The sequence below is a fragment of the Apodemus sylvaticus genome, chromosome 1 (assembly GCF_947179515.1).
Source record: "Apodemus sylvaticus chromosome 1, mApoSyl1.1, whole genome shotgun sequence".
Taxonomy (NCBI): domain Eukaryota; kingdom Metazoa; phylum Chordata; class Mammalia; order Rodentia; family Muridae; genus Apodemus; species Apodemus sylvaticus.
In genome coordinates, this window is record NC_067472.1 from 37,162,160 (window position 1) to 37,175,756 (window position 13,597).

General features: G+C 46.0%; 1 protein-coding gene across 3 annotated transcripts in view; it reads right to left on the reverse strand.

The window, feature by feature from the left end:
- The window catches only part of Dock8 (dedicator of cytokinesis 8), a 196,820-nt gene that overhangs the window by 50,740 nt on the left and 132,483 nt on the right, over nucleotides 1-13,597 (reverse strand). For all 3 annotated transcript variants that reach the window (XM_052187973.1, XM_052187992.1, XM_052187982.1), the window contains 4 exons: nucleotides 11,949-12,044; nucleotides 9,365-9,460; nucleotides 2,003-2,152; nucleotides 188-301 (listed from right to left, as the gene is read on the reverse strand). In XM_052187973.1, coding sequence (XP_052043933.1) covers nucleotides 188-301; nucleotides 2,003-2,152; nucleotides 9,365-9,460; nucleotides 11,949-12,044 — 456 coding nt within the window. The remainder of the gene's footprint in view (nucleotides 1-187; nucleotides 302-2,002; nucleotides 2,153-9,364; nucleotides 9,461-11,948; nucleotides 12,045-13,597) is intronic.

Sequence of the window (13,597 nt, forward strand, 5' to 3'; positions counted from 1 at the left end):
CCAGTTTCCTCAGCCTGACTTGCTGCCTGCTTTGAGGTATGCTCCAGGGGTCCAGTGTGGCTGAAGACCGCACACACTGTACAGACGGTGAAAGTCAAGGCATATGGGGGTCACACTGAAGATAACCACACCCTGTCACAGAAGCAGTGAGTGGGAAGGGCTGAAGCCACAGCTCCGGGGCGCTCACCTGGCTGCAGTAATGCTTGATGAGGTTGAACACGAAGCCTCTGTCCATGATTGAGAGGAGGTCATACAGGAAGAAGGCCAGGCTGATGTTAATCTTCTCTGCCTGCTCACTTTCCTGTAAGATGAGCAGAGGCACACATCATGCCGTTCAGCCTGGAGCTGCCAGGTCCCTGGTGTGAGCACTGGGAGGGGAAGAGACTATTATATTGGCCCACCATCCTTCTGGGTGAAGTTTAATTCTAGATGTACTTTTTCCATCGGTCTTGTTTTATATATGCAAAATTAGAGGTATATTATCAACCCCATTCCATATATACAATTTTGGGCTCTGAATTTTTACGTTTTAAATTTTTACTTACTTAATAAAAACAATTTAAAATACTTTTAGCTTAAAAACTGTTTACTATCTTGCTCAGGCTGGCTTTGAATTTCTGACCCTCTTGTCTCAGCCTCCTGAATTCTGAGAGTATAAATATGTGCTACCATACCTGGCTGATTTTTTAAATTTTCAATTTTGGCTTTGTTTTGTTTTTGAGACAGGGTTTCTCTTCTGTAGCTGTCCTGGAACTCACTCTGGAGACCAGGTTGGCCTTGAACTCAGAGATCTGCCTGCTCTGCCTTCTGAGGGCCTGGATTTAAGGCGTGCAATACCAATACCTGGCTTCTGGCTAAATTTTTGTTTTTGATTGGGATGGAGTATGCAAACTAACTTGGAAAGCACTCACTATCTTCAAAGAGATAGATTCAAAACATATTGTAGATTTATTTATTTTATGTGCATTTTAAAGCCCTGACATGGTTTTTTTTTGGGGGGGGGGAACCAAACCTGGTCTTTTCTTTAGGAGTAGTGAGTACTCATAACTGCTGAGCCATTCCTCTGGCCCCCAGGAGATAGCTTCTTAACTTGTAAGGATTATTAAGTAAAATCCAGTCAGGATAAAAGGGCTGAGGAAATTTTTTCTTTTCCAATTAGGCAGGGTTCTCCATCTGAAGGATGCCAGAGTCACACTTGGGAGGGTGAATTTTTTTCAAAAATTGAAGCCAGGCTAATTTTTGGTTTTTGGATGGTTTTTTTCTGTTTTATTTTTTCTCATTATTCCACAGTGCTCTTATTTACGAGATGTTTTTACATAGTGAGTTCCAGGACAGTCAGAGCTACATAGCAAGACCCCCGTCTCTAAATAAATAAATAAATAAATAAATAAATAAATAAAACCGTTCAGATTATATTTATTTGTGTGGTGGCGGTAAACATGCCTTACGGCGCATGTGCGAAGGTCAGGAGACAGTTGCTGGCTCTCCGCTTTGACCACATAGGTTTCGGGGATTGAACTTAGGTCCATGAACTTGGTGGCAAGCACTCTGTTCTCAGAGCCATCCTGCCGGCCCAGGGCATTCTTAGTTATCTATGTTTTTACATTTTAATTGCGAAATGATTTCAAGTTACAGACCGGTACAAAGATCATACCCACAAGTCAACAACACTTTACATTTTGCAAACCATTGTTATCTTTCTTTCTGCACATAAATATAGTTTTGAAACCATTTTCAAGTAGGTAGCAAATATCCACTATTTACTCTATTAAGCTGCAGACAGAATCTCCTGAGAGAAGGAGTATTTTCTCTGATCATTTAAGTGATAAATCGCATTGCAAAGTCTCTACAGCAATCTCTAGCCACACCCCAGAAAATAGTCCAGCATATTTTAACTGTTGTTATATTTTATCTAGCTTTCCAGTGAGGTTTATATTTTTTTCTGTTTATTAAAGTAACATGGTCAAGGCAAACAATTTATAAAGTGGAGCCACATGGTTACCTTCTGAGGTTTCACTAAAAGGGCTGCTATCTCCGAGGTGACCACATTAACAATGGTAGTTATGTCATCTTTGAAGCGGTCAGAGAAACGAGTTCTCCGGAAGCTGTCTCGTTTATCCAGGTTATGGACATACTGCGCCATGCTTTTCACCTACAGAGGAATGGGACAATATCAACACAGAGGCTGCTGAGGTGCTTGGACACCTACAAAAGGGGAATGAATGGCTTGATGGAAATCTTCCGCGATGGACTTTCTGATACTTTATTGATACGGGTGGTGTCCAAGATGACTCTGAACTAGGAAATGTTTCTGACACATGGAATGGTTGCCATGGTAGCTGGAGGTGGGCAGTGTGCCCTCTTCTGGAGCCCAAGGCAGGGGGGCTCCTTTCATGCTGCTGCTGGCAAAACCTGGAGCTGAACTGATGAGTCATAAGACACCCCCTTCCTCAACAGCCTCTGCCCTGGAGACAGAGGGAGGCTGAGTCCTCAGAAGCACACAGGCTGTTACAGTATATAACACAAGACACACAGGAACTACTTTATAATGCTGTCTGGGCATAAATTCTTCTTTTCCTAAAACTACAGTAAGGAGAACAAGGAGAAAGGCCCCTCCTATATTGAGTTTAAAACTCAAACTTTTTTTTTCCCTAAGGCAATCTTATAGTTCACATTGAGTTAGCTTCTGCTTCTAGAAATTAAAATGTAAACTATATTATGGGATGATCATGATTTTGTTGGCTATCTAGAAATTTAACCACTATATAGAATGCTGCCTCTGAAGAAGAGAAATATGTATTTTTGAGATGGGTCTCATTATGAAGTCCATGTCGGCCCATCTTCTAGGGAAATTTACGTTTTGAGTTTCTTAAGCCTAACTTACAGTTAACCAATCTTATCTTAACCAGTTTTATGCTTGCTGTTTTAAAATCTAGATCATGTATAATTTTTGGGTTCCTCCTGGGCCAGGAGATTCCGGGGTCATTCTTGGACATCATCAGAGGTGCAGTCTTACAGTTCAGTGAGTCTGATGTTTGGAACAGTCTGGCTGGGAAGATTGGGGGGGGGGGCGGGCTTTCTGCCAGCTGTCAACTTGACAGGATCAGAAATCACCTAGGAGATAAGTCCCTGGGCATGATTGGGCTAACTGGAGTCAGGAGGTCCTGCCTGCTGTGAGGAACACTATTTCCTGGCTGGTTTCCAGGCTGAGCAAAATGGGAAAGGGCAGCTAAGCACTGTATTACTGCCTGTTCCTGACTGCAGACGCAGTGCGGCCAGCTGCCTCTTACCCCTGACACCACGATGCCCCTACCCTTGATGGACTGTAACAGTGAACTGTGAGCCAATGTAAACCCACCCATGTGTGTGTCCCTCCCTCCCTCCCTCCCTCCCTCCCTCCCTCCCTTCCTTCTTTTCCTCAGAATATTTTTATCCCAAAAATGGGCAAAGTATCCACTCCACTGGGATTTCTCATGGCTGTGTGCTGACACCCTGAAATCAAGTTCATGAATTTGTCCAAGCTAGTCAGAGCATGGCAGCAAAAACCAATTGCCAGTTGGGCCTGGTGGCACCTACCTGTGATCCCAGCACCCGAAAAATGGCTGGCTGCAGGAAAATGACTACTACCAGGTCAAAGTCTGACTGGTCTCCATAGTAATTTCCAGGTCAGCCAGGGCTACAGGGTGAGACCCTGCCTCAAAGGAGCAAGCAAAGACATCAGCGGATGCAAGCAAGCAAGCAAGCGATCCAACGACAGAAAAGCACTTCCTTTGATGCTGACCCATGCACATCTGCCCCATCTGCTGTCTTGGAAACTGGCTTCCACTCTGAACAACAGCATGGAAGCCTTTGTACACTAACAGCACAGTTCTGGTTTTCGAAACATAAACCTGTCAAGATGGAGACAAACAAGGTACAAACCCAGAGGAGGCAATGCAGGCAGGAAGGACAGAGGCAGCTTTCTGATCCATGTTTCAGATAAAGCCCTGACTAGCGGAGGGCAGACTCGAACACAGAAAATCCCATGTTAGGACCATGGTTTCTCCTAACCTAAAGGTACCTTCTAGCCCAGGTCACAGAGATGCACACCGAGCGGGGAGACCTGAACGACGGGTGGGAACAGGGTGCAAGTTTTTGTTAGACAAAAGTATCTCTCTCGCTGTACTTCCAGGGAAGACAAGGCGTCTTTGTTCAGGTGACCCCAATTCTGCCCCCCGGTTGGCAACCCACCCTAGCGCCAGCCCGTGGACCTCATTGTCACATTCGGCTCCAGCCTGCCGAGTTTGGCCATCCCACAACCAAATAAATAATTCTCACAATAGTACTTCCCACTAATGGCCTGCGTCCAGACTGTCAGCAACCTGCCAGCTCTCATATCCCTGGGTCTTCACAGAAGAGCCCAGCAAAAGTATCAGCAGGGCTTAACCCATTTGTAGGGTTTGGAGAGGTAGAAAAAGAATTTCTCCCACATACGCCTCTGTGGCCCGTTCTGAGAATGGATACCTTTCAGAACCCCTCGTGCAGGGTGACGCGTCCAGAGGAATTGAATTAGGTCACCTATTCACCTCTCAGCCTCCAAGGCCTGAATCAGAGGTTTCTAACTGCTTGGGGCTCATTCATTAAAATGCGTGAAACGCACCCAAGGACTAAGTGTACTGGCTCCGGTGACAAAGTTATTGTTCATTAGCACCCGGTAGCCTGCATAGCTGAAGGTGTCAAACTGTCCCCCTGCTGCTGCTGAAGCCACGGGGAAGTTGTTCTTTTCAGACTTTCTGAGAATCAGCCAGGTAAGTCTGCAACAGTGGACCGAGGAGCTGCCTGGGTCTGGGATCAATGGTCTTTCTGTGTCCACAACAGCTCCTGCCGCCCCCCTCCCCCCCACGGCTTCTTGCCCTTCTCCATGTGGGAATGTTCAGGAGGTGTCCGTACACTGTAGCAATGGCCCCTTCCCCATTTTCCTTATGGCTTCTGGCTGTACTGGTGACCAGGAGGCTGTAGCCTGAGGTCACTAGTGAAACATTTAGCCATTTAAAATGTCACTCCTACTGCCACAGAGTGGTCCTGGCAGTGTCAATGTTTTTCTGAGCCTCCAGCCCCTGCCGTGTGGACCCTCTTCTCTGCCTCTAGATTTCTCTATGCTCCAAATGCTCTTCTCCTTCTCTGTGATTCTTCAGAACAAACGAGGCTAGGTAAGCAAAGGATTGGGCAGCTGTGGCACCCTGCTGTCTCTCTAGTCTTTATTGGCTCCTGCAACACCGTAGACACCCTGGGGAGAGGCCTTGTAATAAATAAATGCTGGGACCCTGACAGAGTGGCTACAGTCTGTAGAGCTCTGTATATCTGCTGTCCTGGTGGGCCTGCATTTGGACCAACCCCATTGAAGTGCTTTGATCCTTGGGAACTTTTCTAAACTATGTCCTCTGTGTAGCATAAGGGGACCACAGAGGTAAGAGGGGCATATTAACTTTAGATGTCCCCTTCTCTCGGGCCAAACAAGTCTTAGCGAACAATTATACTGGTTAGAAGCAACTGTCACCTTTTATGTGATTCTTAGCTCCTTGTAGTTATAAGCAATGAAGTAATACCATCAAAACCCTAGACAGACCTGGAAGCTCATCTGGAGCTGCTATTCTTCCCCTAACCCCATCTGCAAACTCAGAATAAAGACTCTGAGTCAAGGCTGTAGGAAGATTAAGTGAGACAATGCTTTAAAAATATTTAAGACAGTAGCTGGTATAGATAAGTCAGATACTCAATTAACTTAGGATGTTATTTTTCTTTTTTCAGGGGTACCAACTGCTACTGTTACTTAATAGACAGAATCATTGTTATTTCTACAAACTTGCCTTTAAAATGGAGCTACAAGAATCTCCATGGAACCACCAAGCTGAACTCATGATAATGGAGAACCAAATAAGTCCCGTAGTGTTCCAATTGGGACTCCTGGGTATGGGATGAGTTAGTCTCCTGTCAGTCAGTATGATGGACTGAGATGTTTAAACTCTGAGCTTCTCCAAGAGGCAAAATAGTGAACAGAAAGAACACAGACTTGAGAGTTAGAGAAGGAGGCTCCACCTGTCCCCAGCTAAGCAAGATGGCGTATCTCTCTAGCCTTGGTGTGTGCTATGGGGAGAAGTAGGGCTCTTACAGGATTTCAAGGATGGATTCAGGAGCCTGCGGAGTTGTTACTGGAACCCACAGTAGCTGGGCTTGAGTCCCCAGGGATGCTGGTGTTTTTCCCACAAGCAGGGTGCTACCTAAGATCTAAGAGTGGTCAGAGGAAGGGTGTACAAATGCGTGAGTTAATAATTAAGACAACTCTCATGAAGGCAAATTTAGTTCTTTATGGCCTTTTTTTTCAGTCTGCAATTTTGACTTAGAATTTGGGATTATTTTATAAATTATTTACAGATGGCTCATGGTCCAAGTGGATCCTCTCTGAGGGGTCGCTTGGGGGTCGGTGAGACGGCAGACAGAAGCAGGACACACAGAATGTGTTTTTTTGTTTGTTTGTTTTGTTTTGTTTTCTGAGATGTGGTTTTAAAAAATACTTTCTGTGCCTTATGAAAAAGAGGGGAATGAGTTTTGTTACCAGTCCATTTAGTGCCAGACCGCAGAGCTCATGTCTGCCCTGAGGAGGCTATTAACCAAAGGCTGGCAAGCTATAGCCACAGGCCTTAACCAGCTTGGCTTGTAGACTAAGATCTGGTGCTGAATTGGTCAAAATTCCAGAACCCTTTAGCTATGGTTAGGACTCACAAAGTAGAGGTGGTGGGAATTAGTGCACTGTAGGCGTGCCTTGAAGTCACCTGGGAAGACGGGTGTTTCCTCCACTCAGACAGGAAGAGGATATGAAGAACGTCATTGGTTCTATCAAACATTCTCATGTGATTCTGGGGTCTGAGTTGGTACCCTGGGGTCACTCCCAGACTAGGCCTTGGGACACTCCCGGGGATTATCCCAGACAATTCCTGTTGTAAACGGCTAGATTCTTAACTGCTACACACCATGCCCGAATGTATGGTGTCTTCATTTCCTTTGACCCTTTTCTCTCTGTCTGCTTGTTCGGTATTGCTGTTTTCTGCCTTGGATTTCAACGGAGGAAACTGAGCTCAGGCAGAAATTCTACTCCTTTTTAGAGGAAGGAACCTAGTAAACAAGAAGCCCCACCCCCACTCAGTCGTTCCTGGCCTGTGGTTTCACATCTTTTCCATTTTACATCATTTCACTCTGCATCTCCATTTAGTAGCAAAGAAATGCTGTGCTGGGAACAGAGGACGGGAGGAGAATGCTTGCCTAGCATGGACCAGACCCTGAGTTTAGTCTCCAGTACTACAGTAGAGAGGCGGGCGGGCACATGTGCACACACGCCACACACGTGGAGACTAAAGCAGAGGTGGGTTTTGGACGTCTTCCTCTGTAGGGGGCGGGTCCCATGCTTTGATCTGTAATCTGCCAGTGAATACTGAAGGTCCCATTCCCCAATTGGTTCTTGACTGATCAATAAAGATGCTAGTGGCCAATGGCTGGGAAGAGGAGGCGGGACTTCCAGGTTCCCAAAGGCAGGCTAGGAGAGAGAGAAGAAGAGAGAGATTTGCCAAGCTTTGGAGGGACAGAGCAAGCCACCAGGCACATGAGATCTCTGGTGGAGTGGCCATTGGCTGCTCCCCCGACTGGGCTTGAGGTAGCAGGCAAGAGATTAGAAATGCAACTAAGCTGAGAGCAGATTTAGGGTACTGAGCAAGGAGCAGGTAACCAGGCAACCAAGTTGAGTGCAGATTTAGAGATGTTGAGCTGGGAGTGAAAAGAAGGGCACATTAGCCAAGGGAGGCTTAGCAGTGCCCGGCCATTGTGCTAAAAGCATATAAAAATAAGTGTGTGTGTGTGTGTGTGTGTGTGTGTGTGTGTGTGTCTTTCATCCAAGAATCCAAGGGAACCAGGCCAGGGGCTGGTAGTGCTGTCTGCCCAGAGTTTAATTAAAGGGGATAGTAGAAACTCCAAGCTACATCCCTCTGTTGCTTTCTGTCTTATGACCTAGGGGACTCTGTTTTTGTTTGGTTTTGGTTTTTTTTTTTTTTTAAGACAGGGTTTCTCTGTTGCCTGTTCCAGAATTGATTTTGTTTTTTAGACCATGTTGGCCTAGAACTCACAGAGATTCTCCTGCCTCTGCCTTCTGGAGTGCTGTGATTAAAGGTGTACACCACCATTCCTGCCCCCGCCTAGGGACTCTTATTGAACCCTAGGTTACAGATTTAGCTAGGCTGCCTGGCCACTGAGCCCCTGGCATTCTCCTGTCTGTCCTCCAGTGCTGGGGTTACATACACATGCAGCCCCATGCTCTGGGCTCTGGGGATTAGAACTCAGGTCCTCATCTTGCAGAGCCTGTGCTCTCTCACCCACTGAGTCTTCTTCCCAGCCTCTGTTAATGGTCTTTATGACAAAGTCTTTTCATGTCCGTTAATAATGAAGTAGAAGTAGGTATCAGCACTATTCTCATTATAACATGGAGGAACAATAGATGTACCTTTACCTGTTCTACTGGTCTACTGGGAGACTGACGCTATAGGTATGTTATGTATATATATATATATTTCATATTCTTCCCAACTACTATTACTATAGATGGTTACTGCTTGTATGATATCAAGCACTGAATAATGAAGATGGATCATATCCTAGAAATCCAGTAGGTAAGACGGAAAGCAATGGCAAATTGCATACAGTGCTAGTAAGGGGTGACTGGGGTCTCCAAGGGGAGGCTAATAAAGTTGAGACACCATTACTGAGTAAGGCGGCCAGAGAAGCTCTGCAGGCAGTGGAGCCAGAAGACAGGGTGGAAACTGTGTGGAGAGTGGGTAATAAAAGGTAGTCTATGAGGGGGAATTGGGAATTAAAAAAAAAAAAAAAGGATTAAGTTAAAAAGGCCAGGCCTGGTATTATCCAGGAACTAAAAAGGGACCCAATGTAGCTAGATGAGGGGACCATGGCTGAGGCACAGGTACACCTTGGGGTTATACAAGGCCATTTTAGCTATGATGTCTGTTAATGGCATTTTATTTCTTACCACTCTGAAGATCACAAATAGACTGACACTGTCTGTATAACCCTGGCCGCCTGAGGTGGGAGGGGTGGACTGAGGGCCAAGGTGCTTGAGGGACTGAGGGATGATGGCAGCTTGGTCAGGTGGGACCCATGAGGAGATGCAAAGACGGGGTTTCCAGTGGAATATGGACAGGGGGTGAAGGAGAGCTGCATTGCAAGGAGCAGTCCTAGGCTTAGGCTTCGGTTCTGACGCAGGAGACTGCCTTTCCCATGTGTGCTTCGCCTGCCTAGCGGAGCACAGATAAAAACACAAGAATCTCACCAGAAGCTCAAAGAAGAACCAGGCGTACTTGAAGACCGTTTCTCTCACTAGCCCGGTGCTGACCACCATCTGCAGGGCAAGCTCCTCGTGGAAATGCTAAACAGCAAACGAACAAAAACCAGGCTGTGAGGGCAAGATTAGTTAATACCCATTAAGCCCTCTTTCCTTCTCTTCAGACACAAAAGCTGAGAGGTATGTGTCCAAGGTACCCCATGCCGTATGGGTTAATGATTGGAACTCTGTATCAAAATACCCCCCTCCCCCCCCACACACACAGAGAAACAAAATTAAAATGGAAGAAGCTAAGGATCAAAAGTAAAACTAATCACTTATTTTGGTTTGCTCAATACTTCTCTGCTCTCAAAATGGAAAATGCCCTTTGTCTTGGGGACCTGCTCAGTGCTGGGCAAACTAAGACAGTGCCATACCAACTAAGGGCAAAAGCAGTGGGCAGGCTTCCTTTGGCTTTCCTTCCCTCATCTTACACACGTGTGCAAAGCATACAATAGATAGACTCTTCTGTTGGTTTTCCATGGCCAGGAGAGTGCAAACTATTTCACCACTCAAATATCACATCTTTGTGTGGAAGTTTCAAAGTCAGTCTCAAGCAAAAACTGATTGTAATAAGGATTGCTCATGACAAACTTTCAAACGATCCACAGGATGGGGTGCACACACTGAAATTTACTACGTCTTAAAGACATTTAATTCGAGGGCCACTTATCTAAATTGAAAGGAGACACATGGAGAAATCTCTGAGCGGATGTCATGGTGTCGAGACTACTTTCTGCAGTAAGTTATGCTCGCTGACTGGTTTTACTCCTTCCATGCGGTCGTTTAAACCTTAGTAATCCTAGGACACGGGAGCACATCTGTGTGCTGATGTAGTCTTAGGTGAGGATGTGCCATCTGCGAGGGGTGGAGTTGAGTGTGAACCCCACTGGTTGCCAACTGGGCACATGACAACATGCTGCACTTCCGCCTTCCCATGGGAAGAAGGACGTGCTCCACCAGCCTTGGAGTTAGCCGCTAAAAGTAGGTCAGTCTGTCTGCCCGAGTCTTATGGCAGGGAGAGATTAGACAGGGATAAGCTGCTTCTTAATGTAATTTACGTTGCTTACTGGACAGTGTTATTGTAAGAACACCTTGCTCCAGAAGTTAGAGAAGACAGCCAGGCAGCAAAACTGTTTGCTGAGCTCCGAAGGGAACACACTGGCTAACTTTCCTCCTGAAATAAAACCAACAACCTCCTGGTCATTCTGGGTCAAAACAAGCCAACCGCAAAGCCAAACAGGTTGTGCACTAAGGAAGTCAAACTTGAGGCAGATATGTTGATTGTTTCAGTGTTTTATTTTCAGACAGGACTCACTATGTAGTTCTTGTTTTCTAGAACTCTCTATGTTGACCGGGGGCTAGCTTGAATTCACAGAGATCTCTCAGCCTCTCCAGTGCTGGGGGGTGGGGGGGGTGGGGTAGGCGCAGTTAAGGACTGTGCTACATGTTCAGCCTTTAATAATAGTTTTTAAAGGAAAGCAGAACTTGGGACCAGTGGCTGTGACAGCCTAATGCTAAATTTTAGGGTAGGTGACAAGTTAGTTTTGGACTTAACTACATGTCCCTGTCACCTTCCCTCTCAGAGTTAACTTCTGGAAGGTCACCGATATCCAGTGCCGGGATTACTGCAGTCTACAGTGTCAGGCTCAGTGGCACCTCCTGTTTCCCACCCTTCACTCCTCCAGGCCAAAGTGAGCTTCACGTGCATGTAACTGCCTACAGTTAGTGCATCTGCACTTAAATAAGGATCTTGAATGGGAATCAGGACCTCAACCTCTTGGGTGCCTGGCGGAGAAGGACACATGTCAGACAACTGGTGTGATAGCCTATGTCTCTCCTGACTATCCCCACCATACTGACCAGGAAGTTTTGTTGGTTTTAGGAATTCCCTACTTCGCATGTTTTCTGAACTCAGAATTGAGGCTGATTACAGGTCATCCTGAGGAATCCCTCAGGCTGTTTCTGAATGCACTTGGTCTCAACCAAGATCACTTCATCAAGAAGGCATATTGCTTCATATAGTATTGAAATAGTCTTAATTCTTGCCACTGACTTTTGTTATGGATCAACTTTCTCCAGCTTACCTTCTCCTAAAAAAATGAGGTGAACAGAGCGTTCTCAAAGTTGGATATGTAAATCAGTACCAGCTGGTAACTTGTTCAAAATCTAAGTGCTTAGGACCTAGCTCAGATGTACTGAATTAAAAACAGCAGGGAAAGGGTCCACAAAACACTTTACAAAACCTTTCAGGTAATTCAGATGCATGGTTAGATGGAGGAACCGCTGAGTTACTGAGCAGTGAAAATGTAAAATGATAAAAAACGAAAACGAAGAGACAATTCTCTCTCTCTCTCTCTCTCTCTCTCTCTCTCTCTCTCTCTGTGTGTGTGTGTGTGTGTGTGTGTGTGTGTATGATAGCTGGGCAGGTAACAGATAGAAAGCACTTAGTGTCTATTTTCAGTTGTAACATGAAGACACAATGGAGTCCTTTCTTGTGTTGGGATTGTCCTCATTCCACTCCGGTCCGTACCTTTTTGCTGACTGGTCTTGGGGCTGCAGTAGAACCTGGAACATCACTGTTGCCAGAGCAATAGTAAGACATCCGGCTGCAGTTGCGATCTGCGATCTGAAACATATAAACCGTGATGAGGATGAGGCAGCTTCCTGGAAATCACAATCTCGGGATTTGTTTTGATTATATGTTCTACCTTTTCTATACCAGAGCCAAAATAACAGCCACATATAAATACAAAACAAAGCAAAAAGGGTAAATTACATCACTTGTTCCTGAGATAGTCACTGTTAATAGACTGATTGCAGTGACATGGAGTTAAAGTTTAGTTAAAACACAGGACCCACTCTGGAAGAATGGCAAAGCCCAAGTGGAGACTTCTGGATTCTCTTAGGGGATACAGCAGGGTGCTTGGCGAGCGGCCATCCTACAAGGATGCTGACAAAAACAGACAGACAAACAAACAAGCAAATGGACAAACAAACACTAGCTTCAGTGACAAAGGCTGCTCACTAAGCAGAACCCGGCAGAGTTCAGAGGTCATTCTGGAAAGGCTCCTGACTGGGAAGCGCTCTATTCCCAGAGTAGCCCAGCGAATAGGAACCTGAGGTTAAGATACAGAGAGAGCCAGGGAAATTCTCTTACACTCTGAAGTGCCAGGTAATTATGAGGGGAGAGGGAGACAAATATGTACCTGCAAAGAGGAGAGATTGAGTTCAAAGGAGGAGGGGACACCTGAGCTTCAAAAAGTATCATCAGCATGGAACATCCCCCCGGGAACATGCGCAGAACAGACAGAAACCTTGCGGTCTGTACAACAGATTGGTGCTAGGAAAATTCTCTTTTCTTGGAAGCTGATATGCACAGTGACAAGCTATTTTAAACAGACTCCTGTGAGTCAGGGGCAAGGAACCCTTAGAGGACTGTCCTTCCCTGTACAGCTCACTCTGAAGACTCCGAACTGTGCAGAGTTCTACATGGAAGGAGCTCCTCAGATGGAAGTGAGGCTCATCAGCTCCCCAGGAGTGGACAAGCAGTGTGTGAGGACCAAGATTTGATGCTGGGGAGAAGAGGAGAGTCCTAGGAGACCAGGGGGCTGAGACCAGGGGGCTGAAGAGACGGGCAGATTAGATGCGCTTTATCCATGAATGTTGCTAGGTAGGCAGCTGCCCGCAGGCACCCAGGGACATAGTGACAGACACGGGTCACATATAGGCAGGCACAGCCACAGCCACAAAGGTAAACCTGCATAGGGGCCACATGAGGGAAGACACACAGGCAGGCCAGTGAAGGCAGAGGCAAAAGGGAAGTCCTCATATTTACTCAGAATGACATAGAAGTGACATTCTTCTTAAGGAGTTACACAGCAGATGAGGTCACCACTTACTTTCGGGTTCCCTGGACATCTGTTGCCTGCCATTTTGTGCTGACTTGAAGCCCTCAGATGCCCAGCACTAGCTCTCTCGGTCCATGGCGGCTATCTAGATCATACCATGTTGTCTAAAATAAACGGGACTGTATAGCTCTTTGTTCCCAACATAGTAGCAAATGCTTAAAGGTACTAGGGTGAGAGTCAGGAGAAAACTTGGTGACAGTCCCTTCCAGTACCCACAGACTGAAAGACTCCTCTAGTCAAAATACTTACTGCATGGCCCATACACTAGACT